General features: G+C 37.7%; 1 protein-coding gene across 1 annotated transcript in view; it reads left to right on the forward strand.

The window, feature by feature from the left end:
- SUCLG2 (succinate-CoA ligase GDP-forming subunit beta) overlaps positions 1–25398 on the forward strand; it is a 259246-nt gene that overhangs the window by 126902 nt on the left and 106946 nt on the right. The window contains exons 5-9 of the mRNA XM_030867675.3: positions 1016–1168; positions 2733–2822; positions 10107–10203; positions 19398–19559; positions 21911–22053. Coding sequence (XP_030723535.1) covers positions 1016–1168; positions 2733–2822; positions 10107–10203; positions 19398–19559; positions 21911–22053 — 645 coding nt within the window. The remainder of the gene's footprint in view (positions 1–1015; positions 1169–2732; positions 2823–10106; positions 10204–19397; positions 19560–21910; positions 22054–25398) is intronic.

A 25398-nucleotide genomic window follows, 5' to 3' on the forward strand; every position in this document is an offset into this window, starting at 1 on the left:
GGTCAAATAAATATTGACATATAAGTACTGTGTAGTCACAATGAAGAGAGAAGACCTTGTACAATCCAAGTTGTAGTATTGAGATTAAGAACGAAAAGGAAGAAAGAAAGGCATTCAAGCATGTATAATATGTATCTGTGTGCAGGAGATTCCGTGACTAATGCTTGCAGACGCATAGGGAAGAGGTAAAAGTTAGTAGTGGTTTTTCCTGGCAGGGTTGCTTCGTGCCTCTGTTGAGGTCGTGCAGAGCAAAAGGACACCTGTCTGGCACATGTGTGGAGAAAGAAATCCTTCCATCTGATTTGCCTCCTGCCCATTCATGGTCCTGGAATATGACCACATCCTCATAGAGGAAGGGATGACTTTTTCTGATTATCACAAAGGTTCCATATGGACTCGTGATCACTCTGACTACTGGGGCCCAAGGGGTGTGTATGTGCAGCAGGGAGCTGCTTTCACTGTCTCCTCTGTATACTTTTAGTATCGTTTGCATTATTTTCAAACAAGCAAATATTATGTTTGTAATTTAAAAGAAAGTATAAATTGAAATAAAAATACAGTGATCCAAGAGACAGAAGTATTCAAACATAGGAAGCATCAGACATACCATAAAAAGAATCCTTCTTTGGCAACCAAACTTGGTTTTCTACCAGTGCAATCTGAGAAAAATCAGTGTAGTAATATATATGTACTGTTAATGTCTCAAATTAAAATAACAGCTGCTTCCCTGGAGTTTTTCTTAAGTGTCAGGGTTTCCGAAGGAAGAAGAAAAAGAAGATTAAAGTGGGAAGGTTCCTTGAGGCAAACCGAATACCTGTCACTTGAACAAGTTATCAGGATCAATTAAGGAGGTGAAAATGGGCACTGTGCGCCATGAGAGCAGCACTCTCAAATCTCACTGGGTTTAAAGACCCTGAAAATGAAGCTGTTTGATTTGTGTAGCAAGTTTGTATAGATTTCCAAGTGGAAATCAGCTCGATGCTGACTTAATTTGACTTTCCCACTAATGTGGTAGGTGATGGTTGCTGAAGCCTTGGACATTTCTAGGGAAACCTACTTGGCCATTCTGATGGACCGGTCCTGCAATGGCCCTGTGCTGGTGGGCAGCCCTCAGGGGGGCGTTGACATTGAAGAGGTGGCAGCTTCGAATCCAGAACTTATTTTTAAGGTATGTTTAGATTCCTGACTATTCTCTGTTCATTGATTGTTGCTATACAACCTGTTAAAGGTTTAGTGTGGAGTCTGAGCCAGGAAGACTGTTCCTGGGATTTAAGGCATGAAGATATTGAGTCCTTTTTCTTACTGGGTGTCCAGTTGAAGGTTGGGTAGATACAAAGTATATGCTTTTCAAGGTCTTTTTCTTTGCTTTTTTCCCCTCCCTTTGTTTTTTCTCCTTCTTGCCTTTTCTTTCCCCCCTCATTTCTTTCCATCCAACTTGCCCCAAGAATTAACCAATGGAAATGAAGATGGCTGTGATATTTCCATTTCCTCTTGGTTAACTCTACCCCATTTAACAGTATAGATGACCCAGAAATTCTCTCCTAGGAAATCAGATGTGAACTAGAGACTGCCTTGATGTCTTTCAGTACTGGTAATGAATCCTTCTAAAGGCCAGATTCTATCAGTTTGTTTCAATTCATTAAATCTCGTGTGTGGGTTTTTGTTTTGTTTTGTTTTGTTTTTGATATTAGGATGAGTCTAGCCAAAGAGACCTGAAGTCAAATCCTAACTAGCCAGTGCATTTCTCAGTGTCTCTAAGCCTCATTTTTTGAATGAGTAAAATGAAAATGGGGGTAATTCCCACCCCATAAGAATTGTGAGGATTAAATGAGGTGATGTATATAAAGTGCTTATCAACCTACCTCAACTATAAGAAGAAAAACCTAAGGTCTTTAGAACTATAATCTCAGCTTTTAATTGTGAGTTCTTAGTGTCAAAAAGAAATCACAAAAAAATTTTTTAGCAGAAACATTCATTATTCCTTTTAGAAAGTGATTTTTTTTCCCTCCAAAAAACAAGGATTTTATTTCTTGAAACTCTTCATTTATATAAGGTAGTAATACTTTGGAGATTGGTTTTAAAATATTTTCACCAATGTTACATATTTAAGTTAACTACTTTAGAAGTTAAATTGAGACTTTACATGGTGGCTTTCCAATAATACCTACCTATTTTTGAAATTAACATGATTTAAAACAAACCATTCCGTTTGTTAAGAGAATACATGAAATAATATGTATGAACAGCACTCAGTATCTTGGAGGGAATGACCCTTTGTAGAGCTAGGGTATTATTAATAATTATCATCATCAATAGAGTGTTTAAATCATAAGGTAATATTTAACCTGTATAAGACAAGCTCTAAACTTAACAGCAGTGTTAGGCAGGAAAAACTTACTTTGGAAGCCTTCCAAAAAATGTCATAAAAATTAACTGCCTAAGTATTCGTCACTGCCATCTGCATAGTAATTAAAAGTGAAAACTGGCCTCCGATTGTCTTGTCAGCATGCCACCCTGAAGAATTATATAGTTTTTTGAAAGGCTGTTTTATAGATGGTCTGCTAATTAAAATATACCCTATAGGCAGCTGTGGTGGCCCAGCTCAGAGATCTCTGGAAAGGTGCCACACTTTAATTACTCATTTGCAAATAAATACTAAGTATTTTCTTTTGAGGTTGTAAATCTTTTCATTTGACTGTCTGAATTTTGCTCATTTGATTCATTTTTATTAGGAGCAAATTGACATTATTGAAGGGATAAAGGACAGCCAAGCTCAGCGGATGGCCGAAAATCTAGGCTTCTTTGGGCCTTTGAAAAACCAGGTACCTGAGCAATTGGAGGCCGGTGTGTCTGACGTGTTTCAGAAAATGTTTGGGAACTTGCTAATTGCCTCTAATGTTTGTGATTATCAGGAAATAGGGTAATTTATTGTTTTCTTTTTTTTCCTCTAGTTGTTTATAATGAAAAAATATTTACCTGGTGTTCCAAAGAGGATGTTTATGACATGTGTGTTTCTATATATATATGTATTGATATATCAGTATGTATGTGTGTGAGAGTGTGTCGCCTGCAGACACATGCACTTTGTTATTTATGTTGGTCTCTTTGGCTTTTTGGTAGCATTGCAGCTCCAGCGCATGAATTATAAGAGGCAATATAGTGGTTAGAAGCACAGGCTGTAGAGTCAGGCAGTCCTGAGTTTGAATCCTATACTGCTACCCAGTACATGTGTGATTCAGACCATCTGAACGTCTCTTTCATCATCTGTAAAATGGGGTGGTGAAATCCTAACTGAGAGGGTTATCATGAGGATTGAGTAACCTGATGTGTGAAAGTGCATATTCAATACTCCAGAAAGGTCAGTTATTATTGTTATTGATAATATACATTACTTAACTAATTGCTATTCTTTCATAGCTAATGGGCATTTGAGATGAATGCTAATGGCACAGAGGTGATATTTCACTGAAAACAGCTTAAATTATGCCAATTTAGTAATTATATCCCTTGGTTTCAAAGACAGAAAAATCACCCTCTGAGCTATTAATATTAAGGGAGAGAGTCTGTCTTGAGCATCACAGTCCTGCACTGCCCTTGGTCCTGCCCATAGAGCCTGATTTTATGTCTACGTAGGCAAGCTTCCTTATCTCACAATTAAATCAGAAGAATTTACTGGCTATTGTTTTCCTCTTCCATTACTTAGAGGAGCCACCTTGATAACCCTTCATCCTCTGTGTGCATGCATATGTGTGTGTGTGTGTGTGTGTGTGTGTGTGTGTTGTCCTAGAGCTCTAGGATTGTTATAGTTTCCTTTAATGTAGTTGGGTAACGTTCCTCCAGTAAAACAGTCAGTTGTGCACTCTTTTTTTTTCCTACCTTTACTTTTTCTTTTAATTGATTCTATCTCTAGAAGTTTAAAGGGTAACAATAAGGCAAGTCCTAGAAGGGTGAAGCAGAATAAAACTTTAAAATATATTTGTTTCAATTAGAGAGAACAGCACTTACTTGAGGACTGGGGAAAAGGCTCCAGTGGAAAGCTAAAGGTTCAAAATGGTAGTAGGAAGCAGGATCATCGGGGACTAAACCTCAGTAGGAAATAGAAAGGACCAGGCTTCAGTGGACAGCTAGAGGAATTAATTGTCGTTTCCGAGACTGGCAAAGAGACGCCAGGTTAGTGACCTGCTGAAAAAGAGATAATGGAGGGTTTGTGGGTAAGGGCTGCAGTGGTTGGTTTCACTTCCTGAGTATGAGGCCACTAACTATATTAGCTGATATTTGAGATTTATTTAATGGCTTCTTGTGTCTGGGTGGTGGTCACGGAGAGCCACTCTCCATGTAGTCACTGTGTTCTAGCCACACTGTCCTACAGTCAGTTCCAGAATGTGCTCAGTAACCCTGTTTACATCCTCTGTACCCCTTTTAACATCTGTATTTCTCTTGGACATTTGCAGTCACCTTTGATGGATTCTCATCCGCACCACAGCAGGGACTTGGTGAATCTTGCTTACTACTGTGTTGCCAACAAAGTGCTTGGCAAATATATTAGATGCCCAAGAAACATCTGTCATATGCATGAATAAGTGAAATAACACATCTAGGATGTCCACTTGGAAGACATTCCTAGGGAGTCAGGGATGGGTAGCTGTAAGTGACAAGAGAATAAATTCGGAGTGGATAAAATCTGCTGACCACATGGCTTGAAAGCTCAGGAGGTAAACATAACAGTTCTAGAGAAGGCAATAATAGTATTATGTACACCATCAGTCCCTCCCCCAACATAATGTAAGAGACAGTTAAGTTATTTATAGCTCTTAAATGACTGACTCATGTTTTCCCAGTACCCTAAACACTCTAGGTTTTAAGTGAGTTATCTATGGAAGAAAGATGAACGTGCAAGTTCTCAGGGGTCATTAGTAGCTATATTGTCATTATATTTTTGACTTAATATACTGAGGAAAGTAAAGAAGTGTTTTAAATCAGGTTTTTTGTTTTTCCTTTTTTCATTGTTGTCTCTATGAAAGGCTTTAAATCTTCATTTGCTCAGCAAAGTTGGACCAAGGTCATCTACTGAACCCTGGCGAACAGAGGTGATAACTAGCCATTGTTTCCTAGGGGCTCAGAGGGCAGTGGTCGGCCTTCTGACGGTGAACACAGGAGGAGGGGGTGTGAAGGAGAGAGAGAGAGATCTCAGCTGTAGTTGTGTCCAGATGTGTTCATCCGGGGCCCCCCGTTTATATTTGTACAGTAGAACGTGGAACGCATGGCGTAGCAGCACGGGGAGCTTTGGAGCTGTAGATTGGGGGATCTCTGCTTTACAGTGCTTCCTCCAGTCATGGGGCCCAGTGTACTGTGAGCAGAGGAGCCACCTGAGAGGAGAAAACATTTATTTAAATGATCAGCCATTGGTGATCTTTTGGTAAAGAAATGGTATCTTAGAGGCCCCTCGACTCAATGTGACTTTGAAAGTTACTTGATTTTCATTTAGGATGTGGTTTGGGCCTTTGGAGGTGCCTCACTCATGGACAAACGACATATAAAATGATTCTCTTATAAAATTATTAATATCTTTCCTGTGACTCATGCCTGTTGTCTCTAAAATATGATGTATTAATATTAGGTTTAACCAAAAATAAACATCATCCTGCGTAAAAACCTACCAAGTATATGTTCCTCGTGAAAATACACTTCAGCAAGAGCTGACCGAAAAGACTGAAGCCATGGGAAAACTGAATATGACTAAAATCCGCAAGTTCCTCAAGCATCTCTTATCATCTATACTATTCATTTCTAAAAACATAGGCACCATGAATTGGTAGCATGCGCCTCTAGGATTTAAGCTGATGAAAATATCCGATAAACCAAGTTAATACAAGCTCATTAACCCTTCTGGGTGTGGTTTGTACCTCTGGCTACCTTTAAGAACCATATATGAATGGTGATGATATTAATTCCTGGAGTGCAAGAGAAGTTTTTCAAAATTTTTTTTAACCTGTTAAAACATTTTTGAAGACATTGGTAAATTGTCAGGGTTTCGTGCATATGGCCCTCACGATATTTGATGTTAGGCATTTAATTTTTTTGATTGCTTAACAGATAACCGTAAAATAACATTAATTGTGGCAAAAAAGAAACAAAACAAATATTCCGTACAGCATGGTTACTGAGGAAGTAGGTGGCAGTGGCAAGCTGGCTAATTGCACATTTACTAGCAGGATGTTTTCTTTGACTGTGTTTAATCTGTCTTTTAAATTCGAACACATTTAGAAAGCAGGAGAGCCAGCTCAACTTGCCACAGGCCTTGCCATTTCCTATTATTACACCTGGGCAGACTGACGGCGCTTTGCCTGGAGAGCCTTTGTAGTCATTTGGCGTATAGCCTCTGGAATAAGGCACGTTCTGTCTCCAAGCCAGGCTGGATCTCCCTTGTGGATATTACAACACAGATTTTATAACATATACCCCTTGTAGGTCTTACAGCATAGATCTAGTCATGCTTCAAAAAATGTTTATGGTCCGCCTTTACACAATAGTAAATAATTGTAATAACGAATGCCCCCCCCCAAGTGCTGTGTTAATGTATAACTACAATGGCAGTAACACGAGAAAATTCAGGCTTCATGCTAAGCTAGGTTAATATAAGCTTTAGAAGTTTTAAAGCAACCCAGGTGTTCATAGACAAATAAATGGGCAAAAAAAATGTAGTATATACATACAGTGGAAGGTTGTTCAGCCTCGCGAGATCCTGACACGTGCTGCAGTGTGGATGAGCCTTGAGGACATTTTGCTAAGTGAAATTAGCCAGTCACAAAAAGACAAACATGTATCATTCCATTTATATGCGGTATCTAGAGTAGTCAAAGACTGGTTGTTAGGGACTGGAGGAGGGGAGAATGGGAAGTTGATATTTAATGGGTACGGAGTTTCCGTTTTCAGGATTCTGAAAAAGTTCTGGAGCTTGGTTGTACAACACTGTGAGTGTACTTGACACTGATGAACTATACACTTAAAAATGGTTGAGTTTGTGAATTTTATGTTATGCGTATTAAAAAGTTTTGAAGTAGCTGGGGTAAGATCTTATATATGTATGCACACAGAAGTTATTTCTATTATGCAGTGTATCCTTATTATTAAATTAATGATTATTTCAACCATTATTTATTGTGTTGACTCTGCGCAGAGGCTGAATGACTGTGGTGGATGCCATGGTGCCCAGGGTAGACATCATGCCTGTCTTATGCAGCTCACATTGCACGCTCATATTGATAACCTGGAAGATCCCTAAAAATACAAAAAATATTCAGCAGTGAGTCACTTATCTGCTCTACACTGTAACTCAAATAAAATCTGTTTGCATTTATAAAAATAGAGTAAACATGAAATAAAGAAATTCTTAAAAAGTTTTTGAAAAAATAATGGTAGAATTGTGAGGGTGGGACCAACCTTTTTCAAGTCCAGCACAAAGCCAGAAGCCAAGAATGACATTATTATTATCAAATTTCCATGCAGCAGAAGTAACAAAAACATGGGCAAAAGATAATTGTTAAAGGGCACAAATATTTGCAATTTCTATGAGATGAAGAGCTAAATTCCTTCATGTAAAAACGCCTCATATAAATTAAAATGAGAAATACTAAATTCTCAACAGAAGAATCGGCAAAATTCACAGCAGAGGAAATACAGATGCTTCAATATCATAGAGAAATGCTCAGATTCATTTACAGTAAGAGCGATTCAAATTAAAACCATATATGAGGTACCCATTTTTACCTAGCATTCTGAAAGATCCAGATAGCTGATGGTTGTGAGTAGAAAAACAACCTCTATGATGCTGGTTTGTAGAAGAGGACATTAGTGAAAGCCTTTACCAAGAACAATTTAATAAAATCTTTTATTATGTAAAATGCTCACCCATTTTTGTTCCACTCCAGGGAATATATCCTACAGATGTTTAATCATATGTACGATATATATGTACAGATATAGGTAAGGCAGCATTTGAAGTAATGTCAAACTACTGGAAACCAAATGACCACTATTTAAGAGACAGGTTAAATGAATTACGATACATCCATACAGTAAAATATCGTGCAGCCATTTACAAGATGGCTCTCTTTGTGTTGCTGATGAAGGCCCTCTGAAACCTATTAAGAAAGAAACAAGGTATAGAACCAAGTTGGGTTTCTTAAAAAAGATGAATGCAGAGTGTGTATACTGGCATACGCATAGCTGTATCTCTTTTTTTTTTTTTTGCGATACATGGGCCTCTCACTGTTGTGGCCTCTCCCGTTGCGGAGCACAGGCTCCGGACGCGCAGGCTCAGCGGCCATGGCTCACGGGCCCAGCCGCTCCGCGGCATGTGGGATCTTCCCGGACCGGGGCACGAACCCGTGTCCCCTGCATCGGCAGGCAGACTCTCAACCACTGCGCCACCAGGGAAGCCCGCATAGCTGTATCGCTTAACGAAGCATCAAGCTGTAAGTGGCTGCTGCAGGAGGACAGATGGGGGCTACGTGGCTGGGGAGTCTGGTGAAGGTTCTGAGGGAGACCCTGGTGTACCTTGGGAATTTTGTATCATGTACATATACTATCGAGCCAGAAAAAAAAATATTAAAACATATTCAGTTTTACTCATTATGTTTGTTTATGTCCACTGGCTTTGAAATTAGGATTTAAAGAAGTTTACACATGTATATACAATAAATTAAGATAATATGAATTACATACATCTCCAGGAGTTCTTTACTCAATACCAGAACAAAGAAATCACTCCTAGTATTTACCACAGTGGAACTTTATTCTAGGTAATTGGTTATGTAGGTGCTGTGAGAGCAGAGAAGTTTCAGAGTGCACAGAGAGGCAATGCAGAACTAAACAACAGCAGGAAATTGTTGCTACCTGTGTGCTCAAGGGACAAAGTGAGGCAGTGGTATTACTGGACTTTGGGATACAGAAGTTGGGACCCTGGTGGGAATTAAAGCCAGAGGAGACAGAAAGAAAGGGGTAGAAATACCCCTCTTTTTCCTTCCTCCCACCTCCTGCCTCTCACCGCTGCTTTCCATTGGCTGAACTGAAGCCAGCTGGCCCAGGAGCCTTGGAAACACAGCCTGAAAGTGTCAGCTCCCCGATACAGAGTAGAGATGGGGAAAAGCCAGAAACGAATCTGAGGGCAAATAATGCAGGATGGGAACAATGAACAAAAATGTAGCAATGGGAAAACCATGGCTGGGAAATAAGACGGAGCCGAGAATGAGACCGAACCCCAGCATTCAGCCTTGATTGCACATGGCACAGTCTCACTGTGCTGCATCACAGGCTGTGTTCACTGCAGGTGCGAGCTTTCCAGGGTGCTGTCACGCCTCATTTGTGATTCTTCCCCAAGCCCCGGCTCACACAATGCCAGCCTGCTGTGACATGAGCAGTTAATAAATGTTGGTTGAAAAGAATGAATGAGCGAGTGAATTTCAAGCAGAGTGAGAAAGATGAAGTCAGGGACACAACACCAGGGAGACTGTGGATATTCTTGCTCTTTGTGGTTTATGCCTTTGGAACAAACGGTTTTTAGTTTGAACTGTGCTATTTAGAAAGTTTACCATTTGGGACTTTCATCTTCCTGTTTTGCAACCATTTCCATTAGACACTCAGTAATTGTTTTTTCACAGATTATAGGTTTGGATTGATGAATATAATAACAGTTTTATTCCAGCCTAATAAGGAAAACCTTGTCAATATAAACTCTAGAAATCATGTTTACCTTTTACTTAAATGGAGCTTGTTTGTATTAATGATTGTAGCTCATATGGTGCTATAGCTCACCTAATAGGGACATGATAATTTTCAAAAAGATTAAGAACGTTTTTAGGCCATACTGAAAATATTTTGTTTTCTTGATAATGGTATTTCCTGGTGTCTGGAGGAAAGGTGAGCAATTCCTTCTAATGAATAGCAATAGAAATTAAAATAATTATGCTTTTCTGTTTTTCCCTTCAGAAAACCTAAATGAAAATAAAGAGATAACTTGCTATTTTTAAGGTTTCATTAGTCCAGCAAAATAAATGTGGTTTTTTTTACTGCTTTCATGTAATTTCATTTCACTTGATCACATTTAGGCTGCAGATCAAATTAAGAAGCTGTATAATCTCTTCCTGAAAATCGATGCTACTCAGGTGGAAGTGAATCCCTTTGGTGAAACTCCAGAAGGACAAGGTAAAAAAAAAAGAGAAAACAAATTAATGTAATTATTTATGCAAACTATAAATTGTACAAAAAGACTGTAGCAGCAGCCTTGCATTAATTTCCTTCAGTAATTTAATTTCTGCCATAGTTTCAAATGCTCCCATGATGCAGTTAAAGATTTCAGCCCTTGAGTCTGTTTGTAGCCAAATGCCAAGCCTACAGGAAAGTTACTTCTTGTTTTATTTAGAAACATCCGTCCACCATCACCCCCTAGTTTTCATGCCCCTAACTGCTGCTACAGTTAGGTTGGATCAGGAGCCACAGCACTTGGGTGTAATGAATGCACCTGCTTTTATGGAACTGAAACTGTTTGAAGCTTTTTAGTTTACCTAAATCTGCATGTAATTCCACCTTGTGCCTCCTGGTGAAGTTATGTCATCATGGTGAAGCCTTGAGTGCCCCATTGTCAAACTCTTTCCTGTTACTTGGTTAGCAGCTTTCCCTTCAGGTGGGAGAAGGAGACATTTTTGTGGAGAAGGTTTTTTCTTCCCATTGGGTACTTGTAGTGTATCAATAACTGTCTTATATCTCAGCACCTACCACCCTTGCACCGTGTCTTGCATACAGCAAGTATTCAGTAAGGTCTTATTAATTTGATAGCAAAAGCTTGAAAATGTGCATGTGTTTATGGTGGGGGGGGTGGAATATCAAGGGGATAGGATAGTGATAATGTAAATTTCATGAACCTTGTCTTTTTTAGTATCTTTCAACACCAGTGTCTTGTTTGCTGCTTAGCATGTTGTGAGAAGACGGTAAATAAGGATTTGCCATTGGACTAATAAATACTCATTATGTGCAAATACAAATAAGTTCTAGACCAGCGTGGATGGTACAGTTTTTTCTCTTTAGTGTATTTCAGAGATTGTATAGTCAGACTCAGAAAATTTAAAATACCATGTCCTTGGAACCCAGAGAGGCCTGGGATTGCTGTGTTCCAGCCACATATGTGGGCTAAGCCTCAGTTTTTTGTTTGTTTGTTTGTTTTTGTTCGTAAATCCAAAAGAGTGGGTAAAAATGATACCTGTCTTGTAGGGCAGTTGTCTAAATGAGGTGATTGGTGTAAGCATCCAATGTTAGACACAAAATAGGCTGGCCCCTGACGTTCATAAAATGTATTCTTCTCAAGGAGTATAGAAGTAGTCCAGGAAAGGTATAGATTTTATATTTTTATCTATTTTTTTGTTTCGTTTTGTTTTTTGTTTTTAAAGATTTCAGATTAGGACAGGCAAAGAGCTCATGTTTAGGAAACCATTGAAATTAATAGGTTTCATGGTTTACACAAGTGACCACTAGATAAAATTCTGTGGTTGGTCATTTATAAGCGAACTACCTTTATGCTTAAATATTTGAAAAATTGCATTTGGCTGTAAAATAATCAGTATTTGATATAGAGAGGAGAAGAAAATTGTTTCTGGAACTCATACATCACGCACGGTGATAAACTTTTATGTGTTTTCTTTTTTTATTGTTTATTATAACTCTGAAGAGTTAGGAGTTGTTATCTCCATTTTACAGAAGATTGAAGAATGAATTTGGCTCCCCATGGGCAGCTAGTTACTGGGGCTGGGATTCAAACCCTTGTCTTTTGGAGTCTGGTGTGCATGTTGATTCTGATATGCCAGACTAACTTATGGTGACCTGCCTTATTTTCTATTTTTTCCATCTTAAACTGTTAATTTGCTTTCATCAGAGTGATCTAGAAGTAGTCTCCAGTTTGGGAATATCAGTTAAAATTCATGCTGCATTGAGTGGCTGATAATTAAATCCAAGAGAGGAAGTTGAGTTTAAATTCTTAAAGGTCATATATTGCTTTTCAAGCTAATACGCACAAGCAACCTGGTTATTTCATATTAACAAAAAAAATTCAGCCATCAAGTGGGATAAAAATGTCATTTTCATTTATCCCTTTGGGAAGTTGTCGGTCACAGATTGTGGTCTGGCAGCAGGGAACAGGGCTACAAGAACCTTTTCCTAGAGAGTGTTTGTAAAACCTCGTAAAATCTGAAGTTTTCTTTTTAATTATTAAGAGAAAGGAAAATTATTGAGCTTTTTCAAAGGAATCATAAAATATATTCCATGTATATAGTTCATTGAAACGTAAGTCTTATGTGATATTTTTAAGAGCAAAATTATCTTCAGCTATTAATTTGTTCATTGTACCATAAAAGTTCAGCTATTGAATTATAATCACAATTAAATAAGTGTGTTGGTTTATAACTCCTAATGAACAGTAGTCAAATTAAACCCAATTAGGAAACGTTGATGAATGACCAAATGTACAAATTGATCTTCATCATTGTCACATTTCCCTAAAGCAATCCTTTATTTAGGAGCTGTAATAGTAGTCATTTCTACCTTAGCAATATTGACAATATTTATAATCAGAATACTTAAATTTTTTCTTTTAGATCAGTAATAGCAAAACATATAACCTTTCCCATTAAAACCTTGACTTAACAATTACTCTTTTAATTTAGAAGTTTAAGAAGCTTGACATTACACCAAACTTTTTATTTTAAAAAGTTTTAAACTTATTCATTACACAATTTCTTTGTAAAAGAATTTCTTCAGTATTCTATTGCTTGATGAGGAACATTTTTAAAAATTCCAGGTGAATGGTCATATATATGCATAATAGATGACACACGGTTGAAAGAATAGCATTGGCCTTGATAACATCTACGCTGCTAGGTCACCAGTGGGGAATTTTTGCTACAATCCAAGAACGATTTTTTCCAATGTGATTAATTGTCTGATTCAAACAATATAAGTTGGCACTACTGACTGTAATGTAGTTTAGTGACTACTAGTTAGGATTATAATGGTTGTTAGTGACACAAACCTGCATCAGCCTAGTTTTTGTTAAAAAGCCCCCTGGGGAGGTGGGTACTTACTTTACTTGTGTTACAGAGAAGTTTAAGGAGTAGACTGGCTTAAGGTATGAAGGTAATCAGGGATTCTCTGGTTACTCAGTGCTGCTTGCCTCTAACTCAGCATCTTTGTCCGCCAGCGCCTCTGGAGCTGTCAGCCAAGATGGCTCTCAGTTTTCATCATTCTCCTCCAGCAACAGTAACAGTCCTTTCAGACGATGCTGCTTGGCCCTGCTTGGGTCACATGTGCACACCTAGACCATTCACTGAGCTGGAATCACATGGTGAGAAAAAGGCTGTTTCGCAAAGGAAAAAGGGACATTGAGTTAAAACATGTCTATGAGAATGACAACTTTTATTGAAATGAAAGCAAACAAATAGAAAGAAATGAACTATTTTCCTTGCTTGTCCAATTGCAGTGCCAGATTTAATTCATTAAACCTGTAGCCAAGTAAAAAGCAAGGTTTTTTTTAAATTTTTGATTATTTACCTATCTTCATTTACTTGTTTTGTAAGCCACTGTGAGATTTTATATCTTATTTCTTTTCATCCCACTCTCAGCCAGATCTGCCTGCACACAGACTCGTTTCTTTGGTATCTTTAAAACAATGTTTCTCATTGGGGAGAGTGGGCATTTCGTTCCCCAGGGGCTGTTTGGCAATGTCTCGACACATTTTTTTACTAAAATGTAATTGACATTCAACATTATACTGGTTTCAAGTATACAACACAGTGATTTGATTTATATCTATGTCTATCTAGTGAAATGGTCACCACAATGAATCTAGTTAACATGCTTTTTTACTTGTCACAACTTAGGGTGCAGGATGCTACTTGCTTCTAGTGCGTAGATGCCAGAGATGCCACTAAACATCATACAATGCACAGTGCTGTCCCTCTCATAAGAAAATGATCTCACTCAATATGTCAGTAGTCCTGAGGTTAAGAATTCCTGTTCTAAGCCATCTTCATCAGTTGGAGGTGAAATCCATTCACTGAGCTAAAGGAATTAAACCCAATTTAAAACTGACTATCTGGCCAAGATTCCAAGAGAATTAAGGCTGGGTGATCCAAAGTTAAGTGGCACATCAAATTCCTTTCTTTCTTCAGATTAATTTCCCTAAATAACCACCCTGTGTTAGCAAGTGCCCATGTTGTTGGTGGGTGTTTCTCTCTTTATACACAAGACTATTTTCAAGAACATTCTCAGTTCTCTACCTTCCTCTGAAGCTCCCTCCCGCCTAGTGTCTATTTTTCTCTTTTCACAGCAACTAAAGAAAAGTTCTCAAGAGTATACAACTCTTGAAATTAACATTTAACGGAAAGTGGACTAATTTGGAAGTATCAGCGTTTTAAAGCCATCTTGGTAAAGCACATTTCAGTAGCACGTTATGGTTATTTATCACAAATCGAATTCAGTACATTACTTGAAGACAGATGATTTTCCAAAATAATTATGACAAGTCTTATTTCCTGCTGTTTTGTTTTGTTTCTTTTATGTGTGAGTCTCCCCTCTGAAATGTATTTTTCTTTTGTTTAATTCTGTGGCACAGTCTTCTGTTAAAACTCTAGGGTCAGAGGCCGCTAACTGCCAGTCACGTTCTCAGTTCGTTATTGAGGTTGTTGAATTAGCAGCTCACAGGATTTCACACCATTAAACAAAACAACAAAAACACCCTATGAATATAAGTACTGCAGCTTTCTTTGATATTTGTTCAGAAGGAAAATTCATTTTGTATAATCTATCAAGCATATAACAATATGCTTTTGATGGTGAAAATTGTTTTATAAATATTAATAGGTGTGTTTTTTTCACCCACTTTGTACACAGAATGGCCTTTGTTCGAGTTGAATTTTCTATAGAATTGAGATTTCATTAATGTGACATTGAAAAGTTTAATATCTGAACCAAGCTCAGCACCTCCAAAAATACATTTTACCATAGTTTATTGTCTTATTAAATGAAAAAGCCAAGGTCTGAGCAAGGAAGTTTATTTTATTGTGCTATTGTTGACATAGCCAATCCTTTTTTTTTTTACATCTTTATTGGAGTATAATTGCTTTACAATGTTGTGTTAGTTTCTGCTATATAACAAAGTGAATCAGCTATATGTATACGTATATCCCCATATTCCCTCCCTCTTGCGTCTCCCTCCCACCCTCCCTATCCCACCCCTCTAGGTGGTCACAAAGCACTGAGCTGATCTCCCTGTGCTATGCAGCTGCTTCCCACTAGCCATCCATTTCACATGTGGTAGTGTAGATATGTCAATGCTGCTCTGTCACTTTGTCCCAGCTTACCCTTCCCCCTTCCCGTGTCCTCAAGTCCATTCTCTATGTCAGTGTCTTTATTCTTGTCCTGCCCCTAGGATCATCAAAATCTTTTTTTTTTAATTCCATATATATGTGTTAGCATACAGTGTTTGTTTTTCTCTTTCTGACTGACTTCACCCTGTATGACAGACTCTAGGTCCATCCCCCTCACTACAAATAACTCAATTTTGTTTCTTTTTATGGCCAAATAATATTCCATTATATATATGTGCCACATCTTCTTTACCCATTCATCTGTCGATGGACAGTTAGGTTGCTTCCATGTCCTGGCTATTGTAAATAGTGCTGCAGTGGACATTGTGGTATGTGACTCTTTTTGAATTAGACGATCCATTTTTAACCCGCCAGTTCTGAAAGTGTACTTGGAGGGGTCTTGCAGGGGGAAATTAGCATATAAGAGTCAATCAGTATTCAGGGATTGATCTACTCCTTTTGTGCAAGCTGGAAGTTTTGGTTTATTTTGTTTGTCATACTTTTTTGTTTTCACACTAGTATGATGAACTTTCCTAAGTTTCTCCCTCACTCATACAAATATGATACCTGTGACTATTTTTTCAGTTGTTAAAGTAGGATACAAATGTGATGAGAACTGTGGCTTAGCTGGGATTGGCAATCTTTTTCTGTAAAGGGCCAGTTAGTAAATATTTGGGGGCCATTTAGTCTCTATTGCAGCCACTCATCTCTGCTGTTGTTTTGGGACAGCAGCCATAGAGGTGTGTAAATGAATGGTTGTGACTGAATTCCAGTAAAACCACATTTACAAAAACAGGCAGTGAGCTGGCCCAAGGGCTGTACTCTGCCACTGCCTGACTTAGAGTCTCACTTGGGGCTGTTTTAGACCATCTATAGCCTCCCTGGCCTTATGCAACGGTGTGGTGTGATTCAAGGATCACCAGAGTCATCTCTTTCATCATCATCCTTTAGGCAAAATCTCCTTCTCTGTCAGTTCCAAAGCCTGAAATGCCAACCATTAAAATCCTTCCTGTGGGAAAATTCTGATGTACTCAGAAGATCGTATTTTTATTGAAAACCATAGGTAACCTGTACATGTGTAAACTCCAGTAGGCATTAGTTTAGATGTACTCTAAACAGAATTCTAGGATTATAAGGGAATGGGACAAAGTACAGGTCATTTTTAGTGATAGGAAGAGAAGAGAATCCAGTAGCCTGGGCCATAAGGACCTATCGTATTTCTGAAGCCCTAAGAAAGCACTGTGCATGTAGAGGATGGCATTGGTAATAATAAAAATAACCAGTGAGTGGCAGCTGTCAGTGAGGCTCAGTGCTTTGCATGCATCCTCCCTTTCCTTCAATACAGTGCAGTAGAAAATACTCTGGTCCCCATTTGACGACAAGGCCACTGGGCTTAAGAGACACGATGGACCCCTGGTTAGGAAGTGTGAGAGTTATAATTCATGCCCAGGTGTTTTTGATGCCAGAGTCTGCGTTAAATGGTCAAGTTCAAGGGAAAACTTTCATAACATTATGAACTGAGATTGTAAGGCAGGAAAGCACTTTGTATGTTTGGGACCATTTAAAAAATATTGAGCAGGTTTAACAAATATGTGTCTAACACAATCCATGTACCTCCTTAAAATGCTTTATCCCCCCCTCTAGCGCCACCCTCCCCCAAAAGATTTAGGCATTAATGGTGGCAATTCAGTTTTGGATATTTTTCATTACTCCTTACAGTTGCCTTACTTACTTCCTATTGATGTAGTGTTTTTAATTTCTAAAAGCACTTGGACATACATACATTGACCTAATTATGTTGTTTACTTTTCTCTACGGAGGGAGAACAGTTGGCAAGGGACCATAGTAGATACACCTTTCTTCCTACCTATAGATAACCCTATCATCCCACAGTCACTATCTTTAGGTCCTAGGTTAACTCTAAAGTTCTCTCAAGGTGGTCCCCAAATAGTGAACTCATTTCTGTACTTGGCATACATATCATATTACAAGAAAAAGAGTCTTTTGAAAATCTGACTTTGCAGGCATTTAGCTGGGACTGCCTTCTGCGCTTTACATATATATCCATTAATTACGCTCTCTCTCAAGTAGCTTGTAACTGTAGTCTTTGTAAGGGGCAAAGATCAGCCTGGACCTATTTTGATTTACTGGTTTATTAACCTTGACCAAGAATTCTTTTATTTGAAACTCTTCACTTAGGAAGTCAATTTGATAGCATTTGCCCATTCATTCTGAACATGTTGGTTTCAAGTAATCTTGCCAGTGAGTAATGGAGGAGCTAAAATTACTAATAAATTAATTAATATGTATTTGTAAACCCAATGGAAAGCCAACAATGATGTTGCTTTCCTATCGATTTTTATACCAGTCATTAATTGCTGAGAAAATGCTACTGTAGCAAGCAGAAAACATTGGCCAATTCCTTTGGTAATGTAGGATTCCATCTTTAAGATTTCAGTATTCTGGAAAGTAATTACTCATTTGCTCTGTATATTCACAATGTGTGGGTAAAGGGGTTGGACATTTTGTGGCAACACAAAGGACTCAGGCAGACATTAAATTCCATTTAAGATTCTCCCTTGTCAGTCAGTGTTACTTTAAGTAATTTGTGATTTGGACTTTTATATATGCTGAGAATTCTTAGATGTTAATATGATAATTCTGCATGGATTTGTACCAAAGTGCTCAATTATTGTGGTAGAGAGACCCTTGGAAAAAACCTCTACCTGGGGTCTTTAACTCCAGGATGCTACAATATAACAATATTTTCTTTTCATAGGAAGCAAGTGGGACTAACAGACCATGGTCATTACTTTAGAGTGAAATATATGAAGGTGGTTCTTTCCCTGTCAAGAGTTAGGTGCCTATCAGCAATGCTGGAGGAGGACGGGTAATACCTAAATTCATGGTCAGAGATCCCTGCCTGTCGATATCCCAGGCAGGGTAAAAGAAGGTTATGATGGAACATCATTGTAGACAATTACTTTCTACTCTAAGGGATCTAATAAAAGAGATCAGATCCAAGACACCAAGCACACCACCCATCCCCACTGCAGTCGCTACCTGATTGTACATGTGGAAGATCTGTAAATCAAGGAAAACTCTGTGGTCCCTCCCTGTCGCTGAGCGGGTTTCACTGTGTCCAGGGCTCCTAGCCAGTAAAAAGAGTTAGAGATTTCTGCCAGCACCAGAGGGTGGAGACAGTGGTGCTAATAATGCCTGGCAGCATTCCATTGTAACTGACTAGTCTTGGTCTCTTAATGTTTTGTATCTTGAATCACAAGAGTCATAAGATGGTTCTGCTCACATCAAGATGATGGTCTAGTTTTAGCAGACCCCAGAGTAAGTGTATCAGCAGTCTAGGGATTGTTGTTTCCATTTTTCAAATAAGAAAACTGAGGTCCAGAAAGAAAGTAGGTTATTTTTATCAAAATTACAGATTTAGTTAAGGATCAAATAATTTAAAAAATCTATTCATTCTGGCCTGGTGTTCTTTCCACTATATCTTCTAGACATATTAGTGAGGATACTGATTAAATAAAAACTTCACTTTGCAACATCAAAAGAAGGACATAGGGGGACAGCATTAAGCGTTATTGTCTAGTCTCTCCTTGCATTGAAGTGAAAGGTTAAATACTAAAAATAAGAACTGTAATAAAAATTGCAAATCAAATCTGTATGTAGCTATGCCAGTCTGTAGCTTTTAATGAGTAATGGCAACTTACATTGTTATTTTATAGAAACCAACAGATATAAATTATTTTGCTTTTTATTAGGATGTAAATCCCTTGAAAACAGGGACCATGTCATATTTGTCTTAGTAGCCTTAAAGTTTAAAGGTCAAGAAAGCCATAACAGCTTCTCCTGCCTGAAGCATGAGAAAAAATAACAATATTTGACTTTCTTTCTCCTGCACTTGTCAGCCTGAAGAACTTAATTTATAGATCCTTAGGAGATATTTAGGTATGTTTCTTTTTTCTTTATTAGTTGTCTGTTTTGATGCCAAGATAAACTTTGATGACAATGCAGAATTCCGACAAAAGGACATATTTGCTATGGACGACAAATCAGAGAATGAACCCATTGAAAATGAAGCTGCCAAATACGACCTAAAATACATAGGACTGGACGGGAACATTGCCTGCTTTGGTAAGAAAGCAGTTATATCAAAAGAATGATTTGTGGATTTTTGCAGAATTTAGGGCCCCTTGGTTTCTGAAATGTTATTTCCCAATAGCAAGTAAACATATGAGATTTTTGTAGCCAAACACTCTTAAGAAACAACCCAAAATTTCTTCCCAAAGTTCATTTTGGCTGGTGGTCACCAGTTTAAAGCAGGGTTTCTCACTTCTGGCACTATGAACGTGTTGGGTTGGATAATTCTTGACTGTGGGGCGCTTTCCTGTGCTGCATTGTCACCAGTTGTGACAACCAGAAATGGCTCCAGACATTACCTTTTGGTAAGCACAGTCACCCCAGTTGAGGACCACAACATTAAAGTATTTCAGTTAAACTTTGATTAGTAAAGGTCAGAACTTCTGCTACTCTAGTCAATGTTAATATGCTAGGAATTATTCTGAAATCTTGGTTTAAGATAAATTGCTTTCTTAATGGAAGTAGAAGAGAATGAATACTTTAATCATTATACTAAAGTTTCAGGTGCTGTGAAAACCAAATGATAAAATATTTACTCCATTATGTCAGTTTATTAATAAGACAGTTGATTTTATCATAGTCATCTAAATTTGTAAAATTGGCTTATTAGCAGAGATAAGAATGGGTCTAGAGAGGCAATACAATTTCTGCATTGTCCATAGCGTATGGTACTGAGATTTATATACTTCTCTGTTTCTGGTGGAAGCAATTCACTGCACTTGAAACCGAGGTCTTAATCTCAATGGAATTAAAATAAAAAAGATTTGTAGCTCATTAAACCAGCAGTATCATTATATTCAGAACTGAACAGACCTCATCCAGTAGTTTGCTGTTCAATACAATAGAAAATGACACCCAATTACAAGTGATACCAAAGGCTCTTGCTTTGTTTTGGAGCAAAAACTCTAATGTACCAGGTCGCTCACATCATTCTGATCTTGATAAGTTAATATGCTCTCAATATTTGTAGGCGTTTAGAAAGGGGAAACATATAATGGTGTGTTTAGAGCAAATTAAATACATATTCTTTGTAGCCTCTATAGGAGTGTGCATGATTTGGCCAAGGTAGCAGTCTCAAAAGCTACAATGAACATATTTCACATGGTTTTAAGATCATATATAAATGACTTTTATTTTAGTTGTCCCAGACTTAATTAAATTAGTCACAGTTCATAGGCTTACCTGAGGAATTCAGGGGTCAGAAAAAGTGAAAGCTACTTTACTTGGAGAGTTTCTGCTGTGTTCAGCACTTTTTTGGCACTTTCTAACCTAAGGAAAGCAATTTCCTATAATTAAGCTTAAGAAGCAAAGGAAGTGCAGTTGATCAATAAAACTTCGCTCTGGAAAATAAAAAATTTTATGTTAAAACTCTTTCCTTGGTTTCTTAAGAAAAGCTACTGGGATGTTGGCAACATTTTGGTTCTAGTTTTAATGATCAGGTTGCTAGTGAGCATTTCTTATATTAATTTGAAACAGGAATGGGAGTTAGGAATGTTGTTTTAATGCTGTAATTTGTTCATTTGCTTTCTAAGTTTCTCAGAGAACGCATAAACTTGCATGGTTGCACTAAGTGTAAAATAGTGTGGAGTCCTATTGAAGTTGGGATCCCTGTGGTTCAACCCCAGAGGGATGCCACATTCAAAGGAGCATATTCTCAGCAAGCAAAAAATGGAAAGAATCACATTCTTTACTCAAATCTCTTAAAGAATATTAAAAAGAATGTAATTCATAAGCTCTAGCAACTTTTCATATCCTTTTTCCTCTCTTTTGCAGTTCTCTTAAACTCCGTACTTTCCAGAACCTAAAACTCCTTCCTCTACTAATAGTCCAAATTTATTACTTACTTAAGCTCTTCCCTTCTTTGTGTTTCCCAGATTGATTTAACTTCTCAATAAATTCTTCTTCCCATTCCCAGGTCTTTTTTGTTTATTCTTTGTATGCACATTTCCTGATTATTCTTTTTTTTGGGGGGGGGGTACGTGAGCCTCATACTGTCGTGGCCTCTCCCGTTGCAGAGCACAAGCTCCGGACGCGCAGGCTCAGCGGCCGTGGCTCACAGGCCCAGGCGCTCCGTGGCATGTGGGATCTTCCCGGACCGGGGCACAAACCCATGTCCCCTGCATCGGCAGGCGGACTCTCAACCACTGCGCCACCAGGGAAGCCCAACAGTCCTGATTATTCTTAAAGTCTATGAATTTATCTGGCTGAATAGAATTCCAAGCAGGGTGGAAATTGGCCTAGTAAAGTCAGGGCTCTCTTTTAGCAATATGGGGGAGGGACAAAATTTATGCACCCTTTCATGTTGTTAAATTTATCTTGTCTTGTGTGCCATTTGCATTTCACAGTGAATGGTGCTGGACTTGCCATGGCTACCTGTGACATCATTTTCCTGAGTGGTGGGAAGCCAGCCAACTTCTTGGATCTTGGTGGTGGTGTAAAGGAATCTCAAGTATATCAAGCGTTCAAATTACTCACAGCTGATCCTAAGGTAACCTCTCTCTTTGTAGGGGAGATTGCATGGTGTAATGATTTCTCACCATCAACATCTACCTTGTTCCTGCTGCTAAGGGTTAATAAGCCAACCCATGTACTTTGCAGCCCCAGGTGCAAATCCTGACTTATATCTCATTGGAATGCATGATGGTTTAAATCATTTGGGTGAAAGGTTTATAAGTGCCCCTAGGATTTTATTTCAGGGTATGTGCTTACAAAGTTCTGGGAGGTAGAAGGAAATTTTTTTAAAAAGTGTAGTGCAAATAATGAAACATTGGTTGGCGTGAAATATTTTTTGGGTCCTTCACAGTGAAGCGATTAGTTCTACACTTATGTGACTTAGAGAGGACTGAGTCTCAGATTCCTTTCATAAAGATGCTGAAGATACTATAAGATTAAGACAGAAGAAAGTTACAGGCTTATAATATTATATATTACTGGAAAATAATGACCCCACCTCCTTCTATATGCTTTTCAATTTTCATCTCTGACAATTACAGACGTTACAGTTTGTAACATACACTCTAAGTAGCATATAATGTTGTTTCATGGGCATCTTCTTAACTAGAATGTAGCTATCATACTCATGCTAGGTGCATAGAAGGTATTCAGTAAATATTTAATCAATTTAAATACCAGTATGGTTTGTTTCCATTGTAGGTATTCAGTTGTCTATGATAACACGATTTAGGTGGATATTATTATATTGAAAAAACTAATATTTTTTGAATATCTGATATATGTCGTTTAATTCTCTTCACAATTCTTTGGGGTAGTGTATATAGCACAACCATATGATTGTAAATTTTATTTGAGAATCATTATCTTAATATTGTTAATATGTGACACATTCTCTTGGTTCCTGACATATCTGAAGACATGGGAAATCTGAACCATCACTAAGAAAATCATGAACGAAAACAATATCAGATTCTTTTTAAAGAAATGTTGTCTGAACTTAATATGGAAGCTTCCCACTCATAAATAGACTGGCATTTTGGGTCTCATGTGCATGCAGTTTTTTTGTCTTAGGTTAGTGGTATGCTTGTCTGTTTTCATTATGACTTAGTTGGTAACCTTACGTTTTTGCTGTCTTTTCCTTCTGATTCACATACACACACATAAAATTGTTAAACAATATTAGCAACTTATCTTCATTGCTCTAGGGTTGTTCAGGAATAGCAAAGTCACTGAAGTCCAAAGTCACCCAGACGTGAAGTGTCTGCAGTTGATTTTTCTGTTTACAGAAGCACCTCGTTTTCATTGGTTAAGTAGGAATATTATCAGAGGCTCTGTAATCATTTATTAATTCATTTATCCCTCCTTCCTACTCCTTTCTAAGGGAAGAATAATTTTTATCCCAGGGATTTTCAAACCATTTGATATCTGTAAATACCATGGACGTAATACACAGCTCTTTAAACTGCTTGAACTACAAAGTACCGAGAGGACAGGCAACTGTAATGAAATACTGTACATTTAGTGAAACTCAGTGCTGAGAATTAAAGAGAACCAACAAAGGATTAAATCTAACAGGACAATCATTGCGTTTTCTTTGGAATATCTTTTCTTAGGGGCTGATCCTGAATTTTAATTTCATAAAAGTACAGGAAGGGAATGAAAAATCACTTGGAGAGCTTTTTTTATTTTTGTTTTTGAAAAAACAATCTCTTCAAAAACGTTGACTTTACCCTATAGAATATTTTCAAATGCTTGGAGTATTTAAACTTTTTTGAGATTTGACTGTCATCTTGTATAGATAAAAGTATGTGGGAGTTATTTTATTTTTCTCATGCTATATCAGGAAAATGCATGCTTGGCTCATCTCACAGTACATTTTCCAAATCTTGAAATTTCAAAGCCCGTTAAAAAGCATAGAAATGTAATGGGTATTTTCAATCCTGGCACTGTGTCACAGATTTCAGAGAACAGAGGCTAAAAAATAGTATAGATGAATTGATTTCATCTTGCAAGGAAACTGGTTATAGTTCTGGCAGTAATTATTTCAAGTAGAACCCCATCCATTTGCCCAGAAGTAGAGATTCCCGAGAGCCCAAAGCTAATTATTTCAAAGGTATTGATTTTCTTGTTAGATATAAGGATTAGTCAGTTGAATACACTGAAACTCAAAATTACAAAAGGCCTGTTGTTGTTAAACTTCAATCAGCTGATACTAACAACTACTTGTTTGTTATATGTACAAGCTAATTCTATTGATCAAGTAATAGGCATCAACATTCAAGAAAAATATTATGGATTGGCATATGTTTCCACTCCTAATGTCAGCCATGGAGCTGAGACTTGTGTTTCTTTCACTTGGCCATTAACCCAAATGCTGATTTTCATTGGGACCTAACACACGTACCTTTATAACTGATCTGTTCCTTATTTGTAATATATATGAAGTGAAGTTCCTCTGGCAAACTGTCTAAAACAAGAGTGTTTACTAGATAGCTTTCTAAACTGGATTCCCATGAAGTGTATCATTAAATATTTTGTACTTCTCTTATTTGCCACCTGGGCTTGAGATGAGAGAAAGGTAATAGAGTTTATTCTGCTGGTGGTAGAATAGATATGATCTCACCCTCATCATTTTAACTTCTAGGATTCTAAACATTAGTGTTCCTAAAATCACAGGGAGTAAAATTGATATAAAATAAAAAATAGAAGTAGGATTTTGTGGTAATCTATAAAGAATTTGAACACATTTAAAGGAGAAACACTATCAAGAATGTTAGCCTTACGTTTTTGTTTTCCTGATTGGTGCTTTGGCTTTTGTTTCTAATTTTAAATTTAGAATTCCAAAGGTGTAGAAAATGAGTGCAACAACATCTGGAGTATGTAAAACGTCTTGCATGAATGAATTAAAGAAAAAGATGGTTGATATGAATCTCAACAGTAACCTCGACTATATTGTCCGAAGTTAAGCAAATTTGTTGCCCTCGGGAGGCCTGATTTTGAAAAGCAGTAGCATATGATTGGCATTAGTGACGTCACTTCACTTGATTTGACTGTGCTTCCTGGTTTAGATCCAACTTAGAGTCAAATTTTTAAAGCCCTTTAAATGTCTAGCAAGAAATGTGCTCTATAAGCACCAAATACTCGTTTAAGAAGGAAGGGATTCTTGGTGGGGCTCTGGTGCCACGCAGCCTGTGTTGCAGTCCTGTCTTTAACACGTATTGGCTGTGGGACCTTGGGCATGTCATTTAACTTTTTTGTGTCTTGGTTTCCTCTTTTATAAAATGGAGATAGTAACAGTACTTATTACCTCAGAGGGTTACTTTATTGCATGAAATGAGATACACACATTTCCAATTTAAAGGGGCAATAATTTCACATG

This window comes from Globicephala melas, chromosome 11, assembly GCF_963455315.2.
Source record: "Globicephala melas chromosome 11, mGloMel1.2, whole genome shotgun sequence".
Classification (NCBI taxonomy): domain Eukaryota; kingdom Metazoa; phylum Chordata; class Mammalia; order Artiodactyla; family Delphinidae; genus Globicephala; species Globicephala melas.